The sequence below is a fragment of the Taudactylus pleione genome, unplaced genomic scaffold (genome assembly GCF_031769625.1).
Source record: "Taudactylus pleione unplaced genomic scaffold, aTauple2 ptg000959l, whole genome shotgun sequence".
NCBI classification, from domain to species: Eukaryota; Metazoa; Chordata; class Amphibia; order Anura; family Myobatrachidae; genus Taudactylus; species Taudactylus pleione.
The window spans coordinates 830,856-856,769 of NW_028285360.1; the positions used below are offsets into that span (position 1 = coordinate 830,856).

The 25,914-nt window shown below is 44.4% G+C and overlaps 1 protein-coding gene across 5 annotated transcripts in view; it reads left to right on the top strand.

Moving 5' to 3' along the window:
• Window positions 1-333: 333 nt before the first annotated feature.
• Window positions 334-25,914, top strand: part of LOC148473161 (transcription elongation factor A protein 3-like) — an 87,274-nt gene continuing 61,693 nt past the window's right edge. For 2 of the 5 annotated variants that reach the window (XM_088459971.1, XM_088459973.1), the window contains exons 1-6: window positions 334-645; window positions 8,437-8,499; window positions 8,651-8,756; window positions 9,018-9,090; window positions 9,213-9,248; window positions 24,771-24,815. In XM_088459971.1, the coding sequence (XP_088316097.1) occupies window positions 577-645; window positions 8,437-8,499; window positions 8,651-8,756; window positions 9,018-9,090; window positions 9,213-9,248; window positions 24,771-24,815 (392 nt within the window). In that variant the 5' untranslated portion in view covers window positions 334-576. Of the gene's footprint in view, window positions 646-8,436; window positions 8,575-8,650; window positions 8,757-9,017; window positions 9,091-9,212; window positions 9,249-24,770; window positions 24,816-25,914 lie in introns of those variants that run through there. The other 3 variants (XM_088459972.1, XM_088459974.1, XM_088459975.1) reach the window with 3 other exon arrangements.

Consider the following 25,914-nt stretch of genomic DNA (forward strand, 5'->3'; position numbering starts at 1 on the left):
GTGGAGTGTGCCTAGCTTTTCTGTGAGTCCATGTCTCCTGGACAATTCAAGAGAGTAGGAGAGTATGTAGCTAATGCTTGTGATGTTACCTGCAACTTTTTTACTTTGTGTGATTTTGCAGCAGTATACCTAACAGCATATGCAGTCATGTATTGCTGCTAGTAGCGTACTGTGTCTAGAGCCATGTGTGACATGTATCCAGCTGTCACTACCCCCCCCCCCCTCCTGTGTCCGGCTCAAAGACCTTGGGACTATTTATAATTTGGGACACACCTCCTTACTGACAACAAGCTAGAGAAGCCTGTATACACACAGAGCTAGTATATACCCACACAGTGACACACTATATGCAACAGTGTATACAAAAACACAAAGTAGTCAATCTACAAGGTATTATGCAGACATTTCTCTATGAGACTGCAGACAATAAAATTACACATAGCCTTATACAGAATGATGTAGTTGTACAGTCACACCCACTTCACCTGCACTTACCAACTTGTTGACAATAACTCATAGATTTGTGCACAGAATAGTATTCACATTATTACTTGTGCTACGTCTTTATGTGACCATATGGGGTCAGAAGAGGAATTACAAAGAATCGTAAGGAAGCTGGAGAAGAGGATCAATGAGCGGAATCTGGTGAGTAATTGGAAATCATTTGGGGAGCATATTGGAGCGAGAAGCAGATTAAAGGGGGTCAAAATATAAACAAAAGAACAAGGAAGCAAGTGCAAGAATGTACAGATTACATGGAATAGTCACTGTTTTGTGCCATGTGGCCGGGAGGTTGGGGTAAGTTTGAGGGGGGGAAGGGAGGAGCCAATAAAATAGTGCAGAGAAGTAGTATGTAGGACACTACACATAGAACAAGTAGCAATTCTGAGTCGTGTGAGCATGGGAACCCTGCCATGTGGACCTGATCGTGGGAGTTATGTAATTCTGAAATATGAAGGAATAAACAAGGAAATTAAATCAGTGCTGTAGTAATGAAGGATTGAGTGGGCGAACACTGTGAGACAAGGAACATGATAGACTGTGAAACATGAGATGGAAAAGAGAAAAAAGTAAGATAGTGAGAAATATCGGCTGATCGGGAGAAATAGGCAGAGAGACACATAGGCTAAAGAGAGCAGGACAGGCAGCAGATAGATGTAGAACTGTACACGCTGCAACCTGCTTTACAACTCATTTACTAAACAGCCCTCATTTATCAGATGGAATGCACAGCAATGGAGCTAAGCATAGGAAATAAGTTCTTACATGTGCAATATCTCAGTGTGCATACATCAGTTCCTTACATCAGTCATCATAGAAGTGTAAGGAAAACAGCAAAACACGCACACTCGGGGTTCGTGTTCTGGGTGTGCAGCTAGAATGTGTTTGTGTTTTTGGTGGCTAAGCACAAAGTCCAACATGCTACATGGAATTATTTAGTACTTGCCCTATGTCAATGTCATGTTGATTGTAAGCTCTTTTAAACAGTGTTCTAATTCCTATTGTTTCTCTAAATGCAATTGTTCAAATATTGTAAATGATATATTTTCCTCAATGTAAAATTTACTTTGTGCAGCACGTTGGGAAATTTTTGTATTTATTTACTAGCTGTTGCACGAGGGCTCGCTTAGGATGAAATCGCTTCTGCCAAGGTGTTATAGTTGTATTGCTTTGCGTAGGGGCCCTGTTGCAGGAGTCGCCCACATGACAAGCAGCGCTATACAGACTGATGGCAGCAGTTCCTTCACCACCACTCACACCAATGTCACTGTGTGCCCTGTGCACAGACTGCTATGTAGCCTATCCCATTCACCCACCACTCACACCAATGTCACTGTGTGCCCTGTGCACAGACTGCTATGTAGCCTATCCCATTCACCCACCACTCATACCAATGTCACTGTGTGCCCTGTGCACAGACTGCTATGTAGCCTATCCCATTCACCCACCACTCACACCAATGTCACTATGTGCCCTGTGCACAGACTGCTATGTAGCCTATCCCATTCACCCACCACTCACACCAATGTCACTGTGTGCCCTGTGCACAGACTTCTATGTAGCCTATCCTATGCAAGTGAACACGGGCACAAAGCACCTCTCCCTTACTGTATACTGCCTACTCTCCTGAATTGACTGGGAGGCTCCCAAAAATCTAGTGGCGCTCTCAGCCACCCAGAAAAGTAGGCAAGTTTCCAGCACCCTTCTCCACCACCTCCACCCCCCACCACTTGCTCGCACACCCCTCCCCCTCGCCCCACAGCTACCCACTTACAAGTGGCCGATCCAGTGGGGGGAAATGACATGATTCACGGTGAATTGCGTAATTGTAGCCCCGCCCCACGCTATACAATGCCTGTTTACTTGGCACTGTATAGTGGGGGACAAGACGATGATGATGCAATCATTTAACCACGCCCTCTGCCCTGCCCACTTTCCCAACCACCACTCCCCCTCTCTGCCAACCTGACTGCCCCCTCCCAGAGGAGGGGGCAGCAAAGTCAGCAAGTATGCCTCAAGGGGCGAGCTCATGGTGCCACACCTATCTCTTGCATTGATGTTTTGTTATTGCTCACCTTTACATTGTAGGATGGAGATGTAACACTGTGCAGGTTATTTCTAGGAGTTTCCACTACACAATGATGCAGTTTTCATGAAAATTGGTGTAGTATTTTTTTGCGCCAACTTGGAACAAACAGACACAGCGGTCTTATTATATTACTACAGATTATCAATTGCTTATATACAGTAGCACCAGCATATTCCATTGCACACTACAATTGGGAACAAAATAGTAATAGAACAATGTAATGTCTTTGTGTGGAGATGGTGGTGTATTTGACCATGACACAGAAAACAATTAGTAAATATGAGAGCGTCGGTGTGTTAACAATGGAGAGTCTGGGCCTGATTCTGAGTTCCATGCTTCTGCAGCCACTTTTCACGATGACCACGGCATTGTACCATACTTGCCTACTCTCCCGGGAACTACTGGAGGCTTCCGATTTTTCTGCTAACCCCACGCACCCCCGAAAGAGTAGGCACCTCTCCCACATTCTGCCCACTTCCTAGTGAAGTGGGCAGAACGGGGAGTATTTTCCTGGGAATCGGCGGTCGGGCGAGTCATGGGCGGAGCTTAATGACTCGATTCTATAAGAATTGCATAATTCGGCCCTGCTCCCTAGTTAAATATGTGGTATTTGCATATTCATATTTGTAATTTCCCATGAATGGGAGGGGCTTAGCAATGCAAGCCGTCCGGCCCCGCCCCCATCACCACCCACCTGCTTCTTCTCCCCGGGCTTCTCCCAGGGAGAAAAAACTTAAAGTAGGCAAGTATGCATTGTACTTACTTGCATATGCTGTGATAAATGGCAGAACTAAGTACAAATATATGTGCCTGAAAGTGCAAGCCTATCATGCACTGTTCTAGCATCCGCAGATGCAGCTGTCATCATTAGTATTGACACTTGCACAAGCCCCATGCTAAGTGCAAGAGATCCAAGGCCAATGGGAGGGGTTTGCGAGTAATACCACCGCCAAGGGTGCAGGGCCTTAACCCTAACCCCTGCATCTGGCTAACAGGATGCCTGGAACAGCATCCTGTACCCTGTAGTGCTGCTTTAGTACTGCCTGGAGCGTGCAAAGGACATGCACCCTGCAGTGAGTAGAGATTACTGCTCAGTGTGTCTTGATACTTGCTCCCCAGTTGCTACCCAGAAACGCTTACTATGCCCTGGTCGCTATTTGCACAAGATTCGGCATGCATGCACCTACTTGTAACTTCAGGCACATTGTATGGCACATGCGTACATCATGTTTTGAAATGCATGCACTGTCGAAATGGGAGATGCGTCCGATTACACATATGTGTCCAACTCAGAATTAGGCATTCAATGAGCATTACACAGAGGTGCAAGTCTGAACTAAGAGGGTGATTAAGTAATGGACAGAATTGCAAAGCTGCACGCAAGCAGTTTTGCAATTCCGTCCTTGCAATTAAGTTAATGCAGCAGGAGGCATCATGGCTCCTGCATGCATTAATGAACCGTGGATGCAGCATCTGATCATCTGTGTGATCCTTGATGGAGAAAGAGGCTAGGAAATCTCCATCAGCTGACAGAGATTCTGGCTTCTTCCCTCCCCCTCAATGGTGGCATCATGCCTCTGTTTTGGGAAAATGGATGCCATTGCTGCCTCCATCCCCCCCCGACCCCAAACAGCAGCAGACTGTAATTCACCGAAACAACCAATCAGGCAATAGTTTTTATCACTCTGGTACAAGTTAGACAATGAAAGCAAATGTCTGATTGGTTGCTATGTTGTTAGTGCAGATTTATACCTTTGATTTTGGTAAATGTCTGAGGTTTTTTTTCCTTGGATCAAATTAACTGTGAATGTACTTATGTTCTGGTCTGTATGGCCTGCATTTGCGTGTACTTACCCTGAACTAACTTTGCCTACATTACAATGCCCCATCCCCCATTCCACATGCCTGGCAGTAGAAAGTATAGAAATGCATTAGACTCTGCATTCTTGCCTTTGCGTGCGCTCATTTGCCAAGTATGCGCATATCTAATGCACGCAAAGTATGCTACGCAAACTGGCATATGTTCATCTCTGCATAAACCCAATGAGTACTACAGAGCATGTTTTATGTAAATTGTGAGTGCTCTTGTGCATAATACTGTAACAGTACATATTGTTCAATTTAATTCTAATCAGCAATACATAGAACACAGATATCTCATACTTCGGGAACAAAAACACTTGAACTTTGTCTTCTTGGAATCATGCTGGAATAAACAGTCTGACACTTGTACAGTGCTTATGTTTGGGCTTGTAGATGGGAACCTTTGATGTACAAGACATTTTTTTTCAAGCACATTTGTATGAGGCTGTGTATAATGCAGAGAATGCTGTACAGTCTGGTCCTGGCAGAATAGATTGGACATGTTTCTGTTCAGTTTATGAGGAAGCTATGGTGTGACAATTGTATTAAAGTCCACATAGTGATGAGACTGAACAGAAGAGAATCTTTTAGATAACATGTAGAAAATGAGCGCGATGAATGTAATGTCCATATTAATAAGATAATGATAGAATAACTGAATTCTTGATTAGTTTAAGAAATCATCTTTCATGGGCTGAGTCTTGTTTAATTCATCAGGGCATTTTACAAATAACTATATAGAGCAGGGTTTCCCAACCTCCATCCTTAAGGCACACTAACAGTCCAGGTTTAAAGGCTATCCATATTTGAGAACAGATGGTTAAATCAAAATAACTGTGGCACTGATTAAAACACCTGCGCTCAAGCAGGATATGGAGTTCATTTAAGGGATGCAGACATGAAGATGCAGGAGTTATTGTAGATGTTCTGATAGATCTGTAATGCATGGCTAATTATTGCTTCCAACATTGGTGGTGTGGCATAATGGGGGGATTTTTTAATCTACTTATTTATGCCTCACACTGTGCATGTGGCTGTGTCACAAAGAAACAAAATATAGCAGATAGATCAATCAGGGTCCTGGGCAGTAATGATACTTTGCATTGTATAATTATATTGAGACATTAAGAGAACTATTCATAATCACTTATTGGCTTGTTACACATGTGGAAACACTAGTTTCTGCATTTTTTTCAACAGGTTCTTTCATTCTTAGGGGTCCGATAGGACCGCCTACTCCGGAGACCCAGTGTGAAGATGGCAGAGGGATCTGCTCAAATCCCTCTTCACAAACCTGGACCTCCAACCCATAGCAAGGAGCTGAGGGTCTGCTGTGAGTCCTGCAAGCAAGCATCGAAAACTTAGAGCTTGCTAAATGACTTGAGGTCAAGCATGCGTAGTCTGCTGGATGGGCACCAGTAAGCATCACTGCTACTTCTGGAGCAGTGAAACTGAGTGACCAGTGTAGAAATGATGGAGATATCTGCGTGGATCCCTATTCACAACCCCGGACTACCTTCCCATAGGAAGCAGCGAGGGTCTAGGAACCAATGCCATAAGTCTCACAAGCTAACTCTGAAAACTTACAGTTTGTTAAATGACATGAGGTCACTCCGGTCAGGTACTGGTAAGTATTTCTGCTACTTCTGTAATAGTGTTACTGATCGTGGTGACAGATGCTTTTTGGAGCACAGTAAGGGTCCACAGCTGCAACTCACAGCTTTTAAATGGGCAGGGCTACTGTAAGGGTTGCTACTGTATGTGGGGCAGGGCTACTGTAAGGGTTGCTACTGTATGTGGGGCAGGGCTACTGTAAGGGTTGCTACTGTATGTGGGGCAGGGCTGCTGTAAGGGTTGCTACTGTATGTGGGGCAGGGCTTCTGTAAGGGTTGCTACTGTATGTGGGGCAGGGCTACTGTAAGGGTTGCTACTGTATGTGGGGCAGGGCTGCTGTAAGGGTTGCTACTGTATGTGGGGCAGGGCTACTGTAAGGGTTGCTACTGTATGTGGGGCAGGGCTACTGTAAGGGTTGCTACTGTATGTGGGGCAGGGCTGCTGTAAGGGTTGCTACTGTATGTGGGGCAGAGCTGCTGTAAGGGTTGCTACTGTATGTGGGGCAGGGCTGCTGTAAGGGTTGCTACTGTATGTGGGGCAGGGCTGCTGTTGCTTAGTTATGCAGCATCTCTTGCCCTAACAAAGTCTAGGCTTCTATAGCATCTACCTCTGGAGTACACTGATAGGGATATATTTACTGAAGTGCGGGTTTTTAGAATTGGAGATGTTGCCCACAGCAACCAATCAGATTCTAGCTATTATCTTCTAGAAGGTGCTAGATAAATGTTAAGTAGAATCTGATTGGTTGCTATGGGCAACATCGTCAATTCTAAAAACCTGCACCTTACAAAATATACCCCATAATGTTCTTTTTTTCTCTGCCAGTCACAGGGGTTGTTCAACACTTTATTGTTTAGGTGTATGGCTTAATGATATTAACCTTTATTAAAGCTTTACTAATAGATGGCAGGGGCCAACCCCATTTTCTCACATGTGCTTTCCAGTATGAGTTTCTTATTGGTGTCAATAGTAGTGTTAAAAGATGTTATTTATTAATTATACATAAGTAATAAATGTTATAATTCACAGTTTTTTTTAATTAGATAGAATGTTGAATTTGGTGTCTCATTAATTAGCATCTCCTAATATGGAACACTTTAATTACAATGCATATAACTGGTGCAGGGAATAGGTATAATATTGGTTGCTGTGTGTTGAACTGAATGTTATATATAATGAGATAGTGGACAAACCATAGTAAATGTTACATGCTGAGCAGAAGGTAACAAAATAAAACATCTGTTGCCATAGTTGTATAACTGCTGAGTATGTATCTTGATTCTCATCATTTCTATTAATGTACAAAGGAGCATATATTCACTCATACCCCTTTCAGACATACAACCCGGGACATTTCCTGCTCAGACCCGGGAATTTCTCCTGTGCAAATTCTTGGGCATTTGGTCGAGGACCCCCTTTCACACTACAGTGTCTACCTGGGAAATTCCCAGGTAGACCCCTTTCAGACATAAGCCGGGTTTTACAGCTTACCTGCCTCTCCTCTTCCGTCTCCTCCTCTTAGCCTATCCCCTCTCTGGCTGCCGCTGATGATGTCATCATTGGGCTGCCGGAAGCCGGGCAGTCAAAATGCTGCATTTTTAATTTTTTTAATTTTGGTAATTAATTATTTGTTTTAATTCTTTTATTACCCTGGTGGTCCAGCGGGAGTAAGGGTGGGCCGCTATTGCTGAGACCAGTCAGCGGTCTCCAGTGCAGGCGGGTGTTCCCAGCGTACGGCTGGGGTCCTGTGTCGCTGACTCCATCTACAGTGACACAGCCACTGCCGCGGGGGGTGGTGAGCAACAGCGCTGAGCGTCCTATAGGATGTTCTGCGCTGCCAACTCTATGTAAAAGCTGCTTGGTGCAGCCCGGGAGTAGTAAATTCCCGGGTAGCACCATTCAGACATAAGCAGGGTAATTTCCTGGGACTTAAGTCCAGGGAAATTCCCTGGTCTATTGCAGGGTCGGCTACCCGGGAACGTGTTCCCGGGTAGGTACCTTTCAGACATATGTGGCAACCCGGGATGTCTGCAAGGGGTATCACAGGCAGATTACTATAGATCATGCACTAGTGATTTGATTCTATAGTAGCGCAAATAGATTTTGTATTGTTAAGTAGTTATTGCATTCAGCTAATATATCCTAAAATGCTCCAAAACGTGTTTCACTAAAAGTATATCAAAGCAGTATGCATAATTTAAAAAAGTGAATTATAGGTAAGGTCAGTAAATATTGCACATGTGGAATAGTGCCAGGTGTTTTGCAAGGCACTTCTGGACATGTGCATTAATATAAACTGTGCAGACATGTCATTCAAACTAATGGATGCTTCTCTCTTTTTTGTCTATTTGCAATTTTTTATCCTTTAGGATCGTATTCTGGACCTATTAAAGGAACTTCAGAGATTTCAAATGACTGTCCCCCTCCTGCGGGTAAGAGTGGCACCTACTCCCACTTCAGAGGCCTGCACAGACCATTAGAGAGTAAGGGGTTGTTAGAGTCTAGAAGTGAGTAGCTTATAGCTTCTTAGGGGTGGTTTCTGTCCATGTAAGAGGACCAAAGTGCAATCCCTTCCTCTTCCAGAGCACAGGGATTGGAGTGACTGTCAATAAACTACGAAAGCAATGCAAGGATCGAGAGATTGGTGAGATTGCCAAAGTCATGATCAGGGACTGGAAGAGACTTTTGGGTGAGTAGGCTTGGAGGTGATAAAAAAAGAAATTGTCAATTGAACAATAGAAACTGATAAATGGAATAATGAGGCCTAACAAAAGGGCAGGAAAACAATGGAAGGTACATGCATGGGGATGTTAGGCATAACTGAGTTTATAATCTTAATATTGGAAATTCACTGTGATATGTATTTATTTCCACTTTCAATTATTTTCCTACTCTGGATTCCATTACCTCCCTCCCCATGTTCCCCACTTGCATATGTGTTTCTTCTCAGAATCCTCATACAAGACTAATGATGCCCCTGTGGATTCAGTGATGTCATCACCCACTAGAGTTGAACTGCCAAGGTTAGTGTCTAGTAAGGGCCTACACTTCCATATCTGTGCTACGACACCCATCTCTCAACTTCTCTTCCTCTCTTCCTTTTTCTGCCTCAATGTTTTTTCCACAAATGACATTTAAAATTAAGCATGAAGAAAGAAGGAAAGAAGTTACATTCAAAAAGGTTAGTACACAATACAAGGCCTGTATAGCTATAGCTTGTGTAATCTCAGCCCATACTTGTTGCAGGGTGTAAGAGGGAGCTTTCATCAATGTATAGGTCTGTAGCACTCTCTGGCATGCCGCCTTAGCTCTGTGTTATTCAGTGTAATCATTGATGAAGAGTCTGAAATCTTTTGTTCATAACTCTTCAGTTGTGTTTCTCCCTGCACAGAGCTGAGTGGAGTGGTTTTTATTTCCATTTGTTCCCTCAATACAGAACAAAAGATTGGAGATATGTGATGGGGAGGTGGGGGGTGTATTTGTGTGGGTCTGATAATACAGCAAAGGAATTGAACACCTTACAAATTGTTGCTTTAGATGGACACAAAATTGCAAAATGAAATTAATACTAATGATGTTACTAAATACAAAATCATTCATTCCACATTGCTCCATTTATTACTAACTCCATTGTGTTTTATTGCCATTTGCACACCTCAAAAGTAAAATTCAGGATCATACCACTCCCCCGCCACAGATCAGTCAGTGAGGGTGCAGCAAAATCAAAGGTGATAGACGTTAAGGACCTCATTCAGAGTCGGTCGTTGCGGCCGCACGGTCGTAAGGTAAAAGGGGCCGGATATGCAAATGAAGCGCTCGCAAGTTGCGTCGTTAAGATGAGATCGTTAGCTGGACGAGCGAGGGGAGGATGCGGCTGTAAGACTAAAAATACGCCCCTTTTTGTTCTCATTACATGTCATCTCCGGGCATATAAGGATTAATCGAGACCATCGGGAATCATCGGAGCTGGTCGTAGAGCTTAAGGTTGACTATACTGTCGAAGCTGGATAATTGGCTGAGACAAGATCAGTTTAAAATTGAATCGCGGCAACGCCATCTTGCGACTGGCCGCAAGACGCCATCTTGGAAATGAGATCGCAAGACGCCATTTTGCGAATGGTCGCCCAAGCGCCATTTTAGATAAACTCACATTTAAGTACATATGGCGATATTACTAATAGCATCATGTGATTGCATCTTTCACCGTTTCTCATATACACATTAATACTCACAATTGCGCTGTTAACTAGTCGCATATTAGCGAATGCATAAGATCCTATATGAAAACGCTGTTTAGTAGCTAAATGCGAATGCATCTGTCCCCAGTAAACTATCGTCTTTATTTCAAACCCTGTATACTCACACATTACATATTCACATACAAGGTTCCATAAGCTTTAAGGTATAAGATTTAAGTTTGTTCATTAAGTATAAATGCTATGAAATAAAGATTGTTTGGTAATTAAGGTTTTATACATGCTAAGTAAGCCGTGTTTGGTTTTGTACTGATGCATACTCTTTCCACAGTATTCCGGTATTATCGGTGTGGAGATCGCATCATGCATTCTCAACTTATGGACCGCAGAGACTTCAAGCAACAAAATGTATATGATATGAATAACTGTTAGGATGTTGCATGTGGCGGGAATCTAGGGACCCTCAGTTGTTGTAGGCTGGGTTGTGTCTATTTGAATCAGCCTGTTAAATGCTCTGTAACAGATGTATCCCCCTTGGGAACCAATAGCATCAGCAACAAACTTCTCTATTGTGTTGTCTATTCCTGGGGGGTATAAATATGTGTGCTCCAACACTGGGTCTTTAGTCTTCGTGCTGAATGCTGATAGATGAGGGGTTTCTTGCTGATGCCTAATATCTGGTCCGGAAGTGCTGCGTATGTATACTGTACTTGGGTCTGTATAATTCTGAATTGTGTCTGGATCAATAGCATGTAACTGACTGTATTTTTACCTGAATAATACTTGTACTTTGGAACCACAGATTCCAGGTCTTAAGTCTTTATTTACTGTATGACTGCGTACGCAAATTAGCGTCATCCTTAGAAGGTATAGGCAGGATATTAGAAGGTATAGGAAGGAGTGTATAGAGGTTCTGATCCAGTATCGTTAGTTGGGGGCTCATAGTGAAGTCACTTACCTACTCACACGGCACATACGGCTATCGATATCTCAGCAAAGGGTGGAGTGGCCACATGCAGGGTTTACCTGCAACCACTTTGTGCTGAAAGATCACTATCCGTTTCCGTGTGAGCCAAGGAAGCTGACTAGAATGCAGGGACAAGAGAGGAAAAAGTTTGTTTTCCTCTGTTGATAGAACCTAACGTTTAAAGGGGTGCCGCAGTATCGAGTACGCGGCTGAGTCGCAGGTTTGTGCACAGCAAAGACGCACTTTTGTGTACGCAGCTAAAGGTTATCATCATACGGTTGTGTGGTAGTCGCATTATTGTGTATGCGACTGGTCGCACAATAGCGTATACGTACTTCTGGTTGTGCTGCCACGTGTTTAAATAAAGCCGTTGAGGTTTACATTTTTCAATTGTTATCAATATCTGGGTTAATGTGTATTTTTCTGCACAGGAAAAAAGTGTGTAACAGTGAGTATTTGTTGAACAAAGTTAAGGGTATCGTATGATCCTTAAGGGCTAGGTGCAAGGGCTAGTCTAGCCGCTCGGTAAGTAGCTTTACCGTTCTATACACAGTAGCAGGTGTACATGTTGTCTTTGTTGTAGAGAGGTGCGTGGAAGTAGCCGACATACAAACTTCCATAGGTGTGGAAGTTGCCTTACTAAATCTTATCCGGGTGTGGAAGTTGCCTTTTTCAATTCTTATCCAGGTGTGTGAGTTCCGCCGACTTAAATCGTCCACAGGTAAGTGAAAGTATCTTGATTGTCTTTCACCAGTTTAAATCTTTATTGAAAAGCATAGGATTTTTGTCTCAGAATGGGAGCCGCGTAAACAGTATAGATGTTAGACAATGATGTGCTGCTAATGGAGGCGCCGATTGGATCGGCTCATCGTATTATGCATACTAAGTACGGTACTTATGCAATAAGGTATTGTGATTTATGGTTTAATATGACGAGGAAGAGTGTTAGACCATTTCCCAGAATTGGTAGTTTTGATAAAAATGTGTTAGACAATGTCCGGGATCACATCAGTCTGATGCGCTCCCGAGAGAAAAAGGTTAAATATTACGAATGTTTAAAATTGTGGCAGCATGAAGGGGATGCGTGGCTTAAAAATGTGCAAGCGACGCAAACTAGCGTCGTGAGCACATTGTCAGAAAATACATCCGCGACGCTAAATTGCAATACGGGCGAGCCGCAAAATGGCATGCACGTGCAGTAAGGTAGCGTTGTGGAGAGTATTACCAGCAGTTCACGCTCACCTCCCCCACCTTATGTGGATGGAGGTGCAAGTACAGTTACCAAAAATAATCATAAAAATGTAACAAGCAATTTGTACCCTCTCTTAAGCAACCATAAAGACAATGTTTATGATGTGGATGATGAGCCTATTGTAATGTCTGCCATTTCCCATGCTGTGCAAATGATAGATGCTGCATCACCAGAATCACGAGTGGTGCCGCCATCTCCATCGGTAACAGCAAGGGAAGTGTTAACACCCTCTGCACCCGTAGAGGAAGTTGTTCATACCATACATAGCAGCAGCAGATTAAACCTCCAGCCAGGTAACCAGGTCAAAGGTAGCAGTGCTACTGGTCTGCATCCCATTCGGACAATAACTATTCCAAATGGAAATGCAGATGCGAACGGTGTAGTGCCCACGAGGGAAGTAGTAATGCATTGTCCTTGGACAAGAGCAGAACTAAATTCCATCATAAATTATTTCCCCGATCCCAAAAAGGAACTAGCCAAATGTCAAAGATTTTTGAGAAATTTGGGTAGTTCACATGAGCCCACTAATAAAGATTGGCGTGTGGTGTTAAGGGCCTGTCTACCACGCAATCCCGACGTGACAAAATTTATCACGGTTTGTGTATTGGGTGGTGACGTTCCCTTAACAGACCAAGTAAACCAAGGTAACATTTCCCACATTGTAACTCAATTGGGTATATATTTTCCAGTAGTAGTTAACTGGAACAAAATTTTCACCATTAAGCAAAAGGAGAAGGAGAGTGAATCTGCAGAAGATTATTGCGACCGGGCACTGGGATAGAGGATATTAAAGACAGCACTCACCACAGGGGAATGATAGTCACGGTACTCGTGGATGGTCTGAAAGAGAGTTTAAAAACCCGGGTTCAGACCTCACAGCCTGGCTGGAGGGTACTCACAATAGATACCCTCAAAGAAACCGCCATCGAACATGATTAAAACATCTCACAGAAGAGAGAAGCCCAGAGCGAAAAACTAATGGCTGTCAGTATCCAAGCTCTGGAGGGAATGACGGTAACATCACAGCCAACAGACACACTTGCACCTGCACACACACTTACATCTGAACAAGTATATGCCCTCACTAACCCTACGCAACAACAATCACAGCTCTATCCCCCTAATCCAATACAACCACAGGTCCCATACTACTCACAAACTTCATATCCCCCACAATACCCTTACCCTCCCTATCCTTACCCATATCCACCACCTTTACCCTCTGCTCAAACCTCACAACAACACATGTCTTCACCCGATCCGCGAACATGTTTTAACTGTAAACAAACAGGACACTTAAGTAGAAACTGTACAGTAAAAAGAGTAGGAACCCCAAGTCAGGGAAGACCTGGATATCCCCATAAGGGATATGCACAGAGACCAGCAAATGTCCAGCAGCCACCAGCTCCAATTGTGGCCGTAAATGCTTTATTGGAGAATGGTAGCCAACGCTAGGGGTCAGGTCATACCTGTAGTCTACAGATAGTCAGGTTAACGGGAAGTACTAGGGAAGAACCGGTCATGATGGTTGATGTAGCTGGTACTGAATATCCTTTTCTTGTAGACACAGGGGCGACCAGGTCAGTGATAAAATCTCCCGTTAATTTACAGGTGACCAACGAGACAGTACCAACAATGGGTGTAACAGGTAAAGTGGAACATTACCCTTTAACAAAGTCCACAGAGGTTACTATTGGGCCGCTGCATACCAGGCATTCTTTCCTTCTGGCTGCTGTGGCTCCTACTAACCTGCTGGGTAGAGACTTGTTATGTAAGATGGGATGTATTATATAATGCACCACTGATGGTGTATTTTTAGAGATCCCAGAGAGAGTTGTACACGAGGTGCGGGATATATTTAACACTCCCAAAAGGATAATGTATCACTCTACAAGTTTAAATGAAAATCCATCCCAGGTAGATGAAATGTTGTCCCAAATTCCACTTTCCCTTTGGACTAAGGATGGATAGGACACTGGATTAATGGCAAACATAAGCCCTGTAATGGTAAATTTAAAAGGCGGTAGGCAAGCTCCAAAAATTCCCCAGTACCCACTAAAACAGGAGGTAGAATTAGGGGTTTTTCCAATAATTGAGCGATTATTGCAACAGGGAATTTTAGTTTGTACAGCTAGTATAGCCAACAGTCCAAATTTTTCCAGTGAAAAAGAGTGGTGGGAGGGGTTATAGGCTGGTACAAGACCTTAGAGGTGTTAATAAGGTGGTAGAGAGCCAATTCCCTGTAGTGCCAAATCCAGCTGTCATTCTGATGCAGATCCCACCAAATGCAACCCATTTCACTGTCATTGACCTCTGTTCAGCCTTCTTCTCTGTGCCTCTCCACCCTGACTGTCAGTATCTATTCACAGTTCCATACAGAGGTTTACAATACACATGGACACGGTTACCCCAAGGTTTCATAGACAGCCCCAGTATCTTCCCCCAGGCATTGCACAACTGTTTACAATCTTTTCAACCTGCCAATGGATCTGTTGTAATTCAATATGTGGATGATTTATTGCTATGTTCTGACTCGTTTATGTCATGTTTAAATGATACTAAGCTTTTGTTACTTCATCTCTCGCATACAGGACACAAAGTGGCTAAGGACAAACTACAGCCGTGCCAATCCAATGTAAAATATTTGGGACACTGCCTAACCCAGGGTTTACGACATCTTACAATGAATAGAATCCAAGCCATACAAAACATGACACTGCCGCAGAATCAACAGCAAATTCGTACCTTCTTGGGAATGTGTGGATACTGTAGAATGTGGATCCCAGGTTTTTCTATTTTGGCCTTACCTTTACAGGAATGAATCTCTTCCTCAAAGCCCGATCGTGTCGTACACACAGAGGAATCAGAGCAGGCTTTCCTTAATCTTAAGGATAGTCTGACAAAAGCTCCTGCATTGGGAATACCTGATTATGAAAAACCTTTTGATTTGTATTGTACGGAAGCCGATGGTTGTGCTGCAGGTGTCCTTACACAAAAACATGGTGATGCCAGTAGGCCCGTAGCATACTACAGTGCCCAATTGGACACTGTGGCAAGATCACTCCCCACCTGTTTGAGAAGTGTAGCAGCTACCACTCTATTGGTGAGTAAAAGTGAGGACGTAGTATTGGGTCATGATATGATTGTCTACACTCCCCATGCTGTACCTGCTCTGTTGAACTCAGCTCAAACCAGACACGTCTCTTTGGCTAGGTTTACCAAATGGGAACTAGCACTAATCGCACCCGCAAACATTGCTGTTAAACATTGCAGCACGCTGAATCCAGCATCGTATTTACCATATGTACAACATGATGTCCAAAGGGTGGAAGGAGAGGAGTTGCTGGCGGGAGGTGAGTTCAGCAGGCATAATGATACTCACAATTGTATGACATATCTGAATCAGACCTTTACTGCTAGACCTGACATACATGACACACCTTTAGAGAATATGGATGTGACTTTTTATATGGGTGGGAGTTGTCATAGACAAACAGACAAAGGTGAATTATGTACAGGTTATGCTGTTGTAAATGACACAGACATCATAGAAGCTAAGCCTCTTGGTCCTTCTCACTCAGCCCAGGTGGCAGAGTTAGTAGCACTAACTAGAGCGTGTGACCTGGTAGCAAGCAAATCTGCTAACATTTACACTGACTTGAGGTATGCGTTCGGGGTGGTGCACGATTTCGGGGCTCTATGGCATCTGAGAAATTTTATGACAGCAGCAGGCACACCAGTTGCACATTCCCGACACATAAAACATCTTTTAGAAGTAGTCCAACTGCCCAAAGCGGTGGCAGTAATTAAATGTAAAGCCCATACATGTGAGGATGATCCGGTGTCACTGGGCAACAACAGAGCCGATGAAGCTGAAAAAAGGGCAGCAGGGTTAAAAATGTTTTCTCCAACTGAAAAAATTATGTCTTTCCAAACAATTGATATGCTGAAATTAATTGAGATGCAAAATTTGTGTTCAATTCAGGAAAGATCCATTTGGAAGTCCAAGGGATGTGGGCAAGAGTCCTCCAGGCTCTGGAGGGATGGACAAGGTAAGCCAGTAGCCCCCAAGGCATATTACCCCAGCCTGGCTGAGGCAGCGCACGGTCTGACTCATCTGGGCAAACAAGGTATGTGCAAGTTGGTGAGAGCATACTGCTGCGCACCAGGCTTTTCTTCACAAGCAGAAAAGATAGCAATGTCCTGTCTGACCTGCTTGAGGAAGAACATAGGGAAAGCGATCCCCACCGAACCGTCCCACATTCCACCGACTGATGGACCTTTCCAGGTGATACAAATTGATTTCATCCAATTACCACCCTGCAGGAACCTTAAGTATGTATTAGTGTGCACTGACGTATTTTCTAACTGGGTTGAGGCCTACCCAGCAGCCACTGGTACTGCTGCGTTTACTGCCAAGAAAATAGTTCAGGAATTTGTATGCAGGTACGGTATCCCTAAAATCATTGAGAGTGACAGGGGTACTCATTTCACAGGTGATGTTTTTCAAAATATGTGTAAGCTGATGGGTATTAATAGCCGACTTCATACCCCCTACCGACCGCAAGCCAGTGTCAAGGTAGAGGATGAACGGGACTATTAAAAATAAGTTAAGTAAAATCATGGCAGAGACTGGACTAGGATGGCCAGAAGCGTTGCCTTTGGTCCTACATAGGCAACACCCTCTAAATCGGTTCCAAACTGAAATACAGGGCCTGATTCAGAGCCAGACGCTCTGACCAGAGCGCTCGCTCTGAATCAGGGCCCTCCTACCTATACTTGGAGCGGCCTCTTGGACGCTCGCATAGCTGTGGGTTACCACCCACAGCTTATGCGAGCATCCTTGATGATGGTCGCGATGGTCAAGACCATCGCGACCATCGAGCTTGCAACGAGACCCTGCAGTAGGGTCTCGGTGACCGCAAGCCCAGGAGTGATTTTGGCTCTATCAGAGCCAAAATCACTCCCACTGACATCACTAGTGATGTCAGTGGGCCGGACCCAGACAGTAGGCGTTCCCATGGGAACGCCTCCGTCTGGCAGCCATGCCCCCGGCATGCCCACCAAAGGGGGCGTGCTGTCAACCAACATCAACAGCACGCCCCCTTTGGTGCGAGACCTGGAGCGACGGCTTCCCCGTCGCTTCCCGGGTCTCGCGCATGTGCACGACGGAGCTCCCTCCATCGTGCACATGCACACTAGGGCACCATCGACCCACTTGCGAGCGCTCAGCGCTCGCGAGCGGGTCTGAATCAGGCCCACTGTTTGGTAGACAACCTCATTTGATTATAAGTCCACAGGAAGAGCTGAAGGGTAACAATGAGGTAACTTTAAAGTATCTTATATCAATGAGTAAGCAGTTAAATCAACAGCAGCAGAAACTGAAATTGTTGTCTAATGATATGTCTGAAACTAACTTTCATGATGTTGAACCAGGAGAATATGTTATGATCAGAAATTTCTTGTGTTCAGGTTGTTTGAGTGATCGGTGGGAAGGTCCGTACCAGGTGCTGCTGACAAGTACTACATCTTTGAAGGTGGCCAAGAGAGATACCTGGGTCCATTCCACTCACTGCAAAAAGGTCAATCAACCGGAGGAGAAACGAGTCAGAGACAAGGCTGATAGTGTGGACCTGTCGCTCGCAAGCTTGTTCTGGGAGGATTGAAAATGTTGTAGTGAGATACCTGAACTAAGAGAAACTTGCAGGTTTTGTTGTGACAATGGACGGGCCTGCTGTGTTAATTTTCATATTCTCTTTTAGAGTGTTCATCATCTTGGTCGGCTCGGGAATATCCAGTTTCTGTGATGGGAGACCAATCGAGGAAATGGGAGCTGATGGCAGTGCTGATGGAGTGGAGTCAGGAGGAGTGCAATGCCAATCAGGGGAGTGTCTGACCAATCTTAGTACTGTTATTGTTAAGAGAGCTGTCATTCCGGATACTCAGGGACGGTGTGGAGGTTTATCGTCTGAAGATTCCTGTATTTGTGAGCTATGTGGGTCCCTAGTTGATGAGAACTGTATCCAACGGTGCCAACCTAAATATAACCCGTACTGGGGTGGGTATCCTTTAGAGGATTATCATAGCATGGTAGGCAAAGTGTTAAATCAAACTGATTGCTGGGTGTGTTCACATGTGCCACAGGGACAGCATAATGTAGGGTTGGTGCCATTTCCGCTGAATATCACAGAAATTTTAGAATTACAGAAAGGGAAAACATTGGATGGAAAGTTCCTCTCATCCAAACCACCTCATTTCAAACTCTATCAATTCCAAGTAGATAGATCACTTTTGTGCTTAAACATAACCAACCCCAATAAACGCGGGAGTTGGGAAGTGATGGGGAATAATCAGATGATGACCTTCTCACAAAGAGCTGATAATGAGTCCATAAACCATGATTTGTTATGCTCAATTAAATCTAGTGGGAAACATTTTAGGTATCGGTATCCATTGAGTTCCACCAAAGAAATTATTGGTAAGGTGCCAGATTGTTATTGTGCTAAAATAATACAGCCAGAAACTTGCATGTACCAGATGGAAGACCCAGAAATAGGATTGTTTGCAAGGGAAATGTGTTTAATGATAATGATGCATACCATTCCTTATGTTCTCCCTGATAATGTATATTTTATATGTGGAAGAAAAGCGTATAAGTGGCTCTCCCCGAGTTCCGAAGGTTTGTGTTACCTGGGAAGAGTAGTCCCAGAAGTTATGACCCTCACACATGTTGAAATGCTTGGTATACATAAAAACACACCATCACCATATCTTCACACACAATAGGAACTCAGAGGCAAACAAAATATGATACCTGGTGACGTGCACAAAGCCACTCAGTTAATTAGTGAGACAACTGGCTTTCAAGTTTTAGTCGCATTGGATCCCACCAGGATCACTCGGGGTACATTAAACTTTAGATATATTCAGGAGCTTGCTAAATTGATAGATAATATCACCGAGATGTACGATGACACATTCAGGTATACAGGGAGAGAATTGCAAGCGTACAAGAAAGAACTGGTGCAACACAGGCTAGTGTTGAATTATTTAACTGCTGTTACTGGAGGGTATTGCATAATGTTAGCAACCCAGTTTGGAGTAAAATGTTGCACCTATATCACCAATGATACCAGCGACCCTAAGGAAGTGATAGACCGGAAAATGGATGAAATTCTGCAGCTAAAATGGGAGTTTCATAAGAACCATAACGCTTCAGTGGCTGAAGTAGGGGAAAAGATAGAGGAATGGGTTTCATGGCTGAACCCAGTGAAATGGTTCTCAGGTTTAGGGGAATGAGTTCAGGAAGTGATAGCCAGCATAGGCAAATTATTGATCCTTATACTGATTGTCGTTATAATGATTGGCATATGTGTCCGGTGTGTTCCTATTGTGTTGAAGTGTGGAAAGTGTAAAAATAGGGTAAAACGAAAGAACGAAACTATGATGGTGGTCAGAAATGACAATATGAATACCGAGGTAAATATAGAACTGCATTACAACCCTGAACTAGGAAATACCATCATTTAATGTATTATATTTAGACATGCATAGAATGTATTATTGAAATGTTATTTTTAAAAACACCTCAGATAATGTAAAGTCTCAATTCCCCTTCAAGACTGCCTTTATAGGACTGGTGTATCCCCACACCTTTCACATGATCTTCCAAGATCCACGGTATGCGTATAATAGTAGTTTTATGTCCCCACTCAGAGACACATTATTGATGGACTAAGAACCACCTTGTACCATCCCATAATAACACTAAATAATATGTAAATGTAAGCCTAAATTAAATTCAAAGCGTAGATTTTGATAGCATGTTGTTTGCTATCAAAGGGTGGACTGTCAAAGCTGGATAATTGGGGTGAACACCTTACAAATTGTTGCTTTAGATGGACACAAAATTGCAAAATGAAATGAATACTAATGATGTTACTAAATACAAAATCATTCATTCCACATTGCTCCATTTATTACTAACTCCATTGTGTTTTATTGCCATTTGCACACCTCAAAAGTAAAATTCAGAATCATTCCACTCCCCCGCCACAGATCAGTCAGTGAGGGTGCAGCAGAATCAAAGGCGATAGACATTAAGGACCTCATTCAGAGTCGGTCGTTGCGGCTGCACTGTTGTAAGGTAAAAGGGGCCGGATATGCAAATGAAGCGCTCGCAAGTTGCGTCGTTATGATGAGATCGTTAGCTGGACGAGCGAAGGGAGGATGCGGCTGTAAGACTAAAAATACGCCCCCTTTTTGTTCGCATTACATGTCATCTCCGGGCATATAAGGATTAATCGAGACCATCGGGAATCATCGGAGCTGGTCGTAGAGCTTAAGGTTGACCATACTGTCGAAGCTGGATAATTGGCTGAGACAAGATCAGTTTAAAATTGAATCGCGGCAATGCCATCTTGCGACTGACTGCAAGACGCCATCTTGGAAATGAGATCGCAAGATGCCATTTTGCGAATGGCCACCCAAGCGCCATTTTAGAGAAACTCACATTTAAGTACATATGGCGATATTACTAATAGTATCATGTGATTGCATCTTTCACCGTTTCTCATACTCACAATTGCGCTGTTAACTAGTTGCATATTAGCGAATGCATAAGATCCTATATGAAAACGCTGTTTAGTAGCTAAATACGCACGCATCTGTCCCCAGTTAACTAGCGTCTTTATATCAAACCCGTATACTCACACATTACATATTCACATACAAGGTTCCATAAGCTTTAAGGTATAAGATTTAAGTTTGTTCATTAAGTATAAATGCTATGAAATAAAGATTGTTTGGTAACTAAGGTTTTATACATGCTAAGTAAGCCGTGTTTGGTTTTGTACTGATGCGTACTCTTTCCACAGTATTCCGGTATTATCGGTGGGGAGATCGCATCATGCATTCTCAACTTATGGACCGCAGAGACTTCAAGCAACAAAATGTATATGATATGAATAACTGCTAGGATGTTGCATGTGACGGGAATCTAGGGACCCGCAGTTGTTGGAGGCTGGGTTGTGTCTATTTGAATCAGCCTGTTAAATGCGCTGTAACAGATGTATCCCCCTTAGGAACCAATAACATCAGCAACAAACTTCTCTATTGTGTTGTCTATTCCTGGGGGGTATAAATATGTGTGCTCCAACACTGGGTCTTTAGTCTTTGTGCTGAATGCTGATAGACGATTGGTTTCTTGCTGATGCCTAACATCTGGTCCGGAAGCGCTGCGTATGTATACTGGGTATTGGGTCTGTATAATTCCTTTGCGCCGAATTGTGTCTGGATCAATAGCGTGTAACTGACTGTACTTTTTTTGATTAATACTTGTGCTTTGGAACCATAGATTCCAGGTCTTAAGTCTTTATTTACTGTATGACTGCGTACGCAAATTAGCGTCATCCTTAGAAGGTATAGGCAGGATATTAGAAGGTATAGGCAGGAGTGTATAGAGGTTCTGATCCAGTATCATTAATACCCTCTCTTAAGCACTACGATCAAGTCAGTGAAAAAACTTCCCTTGTCACGTGCCATGACACTACTTAGTTAATTATGCACTCCCATAAAACTCCGTTTGCATAGTCAGGCACGCCTGCGTTCGGATCTCTACTCCCCCATTCACAAGCACCTTCCCCTGTTACCACCCACAAACGCCTTATCCTGTCACAAAAAATAGCAACCTGGCCAAGTTGAAGGAGAGAGCAATTTCTGATTGCAATAGCTAGTTTGCGCACGCGCATTGCGAAATTTACACATGCGCAGTTTAGCGAACATCGGTGGCGTACGACCATGCGGCCGCAACGACCGACTCTGAATGTGGTCCTAAGTCTCTGAGATCTGTTATTAGGCTACATCGTGAATTTCAAAAATGATGCTGCTGAACTCTGCAGAATGGCTTCAATGTTACCGATGTTTAGGCTGGATTGCAAGGGTTTACGGATGTGCGAGAAGTGGGCATATGCATGTTGTCCGTGCGAGTGCTCTGTGATTAGCATACTTTAGCAGCAGACCTGCGTATACGATTGCAGCCACAACCGCATCAGTGATCCTTACTGAATCAGGCTCACAGGCCCCTAAGTGAGTTTTGGGAGGAGGATTAAGGCCCCCATACATCATAGATGGATTGCAGCAATCGTGCAATTTGCAATCGATTGTGTATAAAAATCTTTCCCTTTTTCAATCGATTGTGGCTATTCTGCAATCTGAAATCGATTGAAAAAGGGAAAGATTTTTATATACAATCGATTGCAAATTGCACGATTGCTGCAATCCATCTCTGATGTATGGGGGCCTTCAGTTGTTACTTAGGAATATACACATACTGAACTGACATTTAAATAGTGTAAATAAAGCCATAGATACAGAGAAATGAAATCATTTCATCCATACTAGGGGACCTATTCATCATGAAATAGTTTCCACTTGAGATGATTTAGGGCCTGATTCAGACCCACTCGCGAGCGGCTGTCCGCTCGCAAGTGGGTCGATGTTATGGACTGAGCATGCGCACGACGGAGGGAGCTCCGTCGTGCGCATGCGCCAGGCGCGACGAGCGAAGGAAAGTCCTTCGCTCGTTGTGTCCGATCAAAGGGGGCGTGCTGTCAATGTTGATTGACAGCACGCCCCCTTTGGTGGGCGTGCCGGGGGCGTGCCTCCCTGACGGGGGCGTTCCCACGGGAACGCCTCCCGTCAGAAGCCGGCCCACTGACATCACTAGTGATGTCAGTGGGAGTGATTTTGGCTCTGATAGAGCCAAAATCACTCCGGAGCTTGCGGTTGAAAACCTCAACCGCAGGCTCCGGCTCGCAATTTCGATGGTCGCGATGGTCTCGACCATCGCGGCCATCACAAAGCACGCTCGTATAGCCTGTGGGTGGTGACCCACAGCTATACGAGCGTCCAGGAGGACGCTCCATGAAAATGGAGCCCGGCCCTAATTCAGAGCGTGTGCTCTGCTCAGAGCGTACGGCTCTGAATGAGGGCCTTAGTTTTCAATTGTAAGCGAATTAATTGTAAAAAAAATCTAATTCATTATTCCTTCCTTACAGAATATTCACTGCCAAAATACTGCTCCTTTTGCGGAGACAGCTTTTTGAAGTGAGGGGCATTCCTGGATTCCTCCCCCTGCCAGTGTCAGTGCCGGTCCCCCCACCCCCACGACTGCTGGTGCCAGTGCAGCACCTTCCCTCTGCGCCTGCCGGTGTCATTGCTGGCCTCTCCTCCCCTCACAGCTACCGATGCCAGTGCAGCCCCCTCCCCCTGTGTGGCTGCCAGTGTCAATACTGCCAGAGTAGGTGCCAGTCCCCCTCCCCTCGCACCCGCTGGTTTCTGTAGCCGACCCCCCACCTCAATCCGCAGCCGGACTCTGACCATCCAAACCACCTCCCACCGCATGCCCGCCGCTTCTCCTAACCTCCCCCCGCACTCCTGCAGCACAAGCTCCTGCCTGCAGAAAAGCACAGGAGGGAGTCAGTGACTGCCAGAGACGCCGGAGGTAAGTAAACATAGCAGGATGGATCTGAATAGATCCCCCTCTTGCACAAGCTGCCATGTAAACAGATACTGTACTATATCTCAGAGTGGTGTACAGTATCACTCACAAGTGAGCTTGATGAATACACAATTTCCACATGTGGAAATATGAACCACTGGTTTAGCAATGTAGGTTTTGAAGAGTATCCGGGTAAGATGCCCACAGCGGTTGTAAAAAACAGTGTTTGTATCATACCTGCATACTCTCCCAATTTGGGTGGGAGCCTCTCAAAAATCGGGTGATGCTCCTGCCCCCCCGAAAAAGCAGTCAAGCCTCTCGGCCAGCCGCCGATCCCTCCAGACCCCTTGCAAATAACACACAAACCCCCGCAGCGGGAGGGGGGGCGATGAATCGCGTCATCATGACCCCGCCCCCTGCTTCACAATGCCAAAAATATCGGCTTTGTGTAGTGGGGGCGGGGCCAAAATGATGCAATTATGTGGCCACGCCCCCACCCCCATTACCGGGTAGTACCCCTGGCCAGTCCCCCCTCTATCGCATCACACGTCCCCTGCTTGTCCGACCTGGCTGCCCCCTCCCGGATGGGCTGCCAGAATGTCTGCAAACATGGTTTGTATCCATCCACAATGATTAGAGTTTTTAGTTTAAATCCTAACTAAGAAGTGCATGTGATTATCTTCTATTTAAAGGCTTTGATTGTACAATTTACAGTTAGCTCATCATGATGTTATTGTATTTTCTGCTGTCCCCTGTAATATCTGACTTGTGCTCTGTATCACCCACAGGCCTCCATCTGCTACATCCAAGAATCTGCATACAGAGAAAGGAAGGTACTTATTTCACTCCTCCAGCACTACTGATAAATATCCTTCCTTCTGTTAAGTGTGTCTTATACTGTACGTTATCGGCAAGTGCATACAACAGAGCCACAGCGGGGGCCATGCTGCATTCTGCATCCAGGTCCGCCAGGCAATGACGCTGACGACGCGTGAGAGCATGCATTGTCAGCGACATAGCAGGTACACACTGGCCGATGTGCCCGTTATGTCGTTTGATCCGCCGGATCGGACGACATATCATCTAGTGTGTACACAGCATAAGAGTTAATCATACAATAATGTACCACCTAAATGGTGAAATGGTGAAAACACGAGATTATCGCGGTTCCTATGTGTTTTCGGGAGAATTAGCCTATTATTTCGAACAAAATAATAGGATAGGGTGAAAAAAAACATTGGCAAAAAACTGCGATATACCCCATTTTTCATCAATCGCGGCTATCCATTAGCGCCCGAACTATGTTCAGGGCTAATTGGTTACCTCCCCATGTAATGGAACTGGATATACCAGGGCAAAATGATGATAGCACAGGCCTCTATTTAGCTCTGCATGACATGGCATGACAATACAAAACTATACAAACATTTTTATCCCAGGTTCACAGACATTGGCCACATATGATAGTTATTAGTTATATAAGAAGAATAATGGAGGGCTCAGATGTGCCGGAAGTGGCTTAAACCAGAAGGCTGGGGGCTGGCTTGGGTAGTGATCACATGCAGTTCAGCTAACCCAGTGGTTCGGCCCTCAGTACCCAATACAGTTCACGTTTTCCAGGTAACCCAGCAGGTGCACAGGTGTAGTCATTACTCACTGACTCGTTTTAATAAATCTACAGATGGAGCTAATTATTTCACTTGTGATTCTGTGAGGAGAAAACATACCCTGTTTGGGGTCCTGAGGACTGAGTTTGAGAACCTGTGAGCTAACCTGTCGGACAGCTAGGGGTGTGGTTTTTGCTTAAACTTGGGATAGTAGGCTTTAGGCCTTTTTCCTGAAGAAAATGTTTCCCGCCCACCCTTTCCTAGTGCCTTGTTTGTTGTAAGCTATTGTTTTTGGCATGAAAATACAGCTTATCATCAGCCTTGG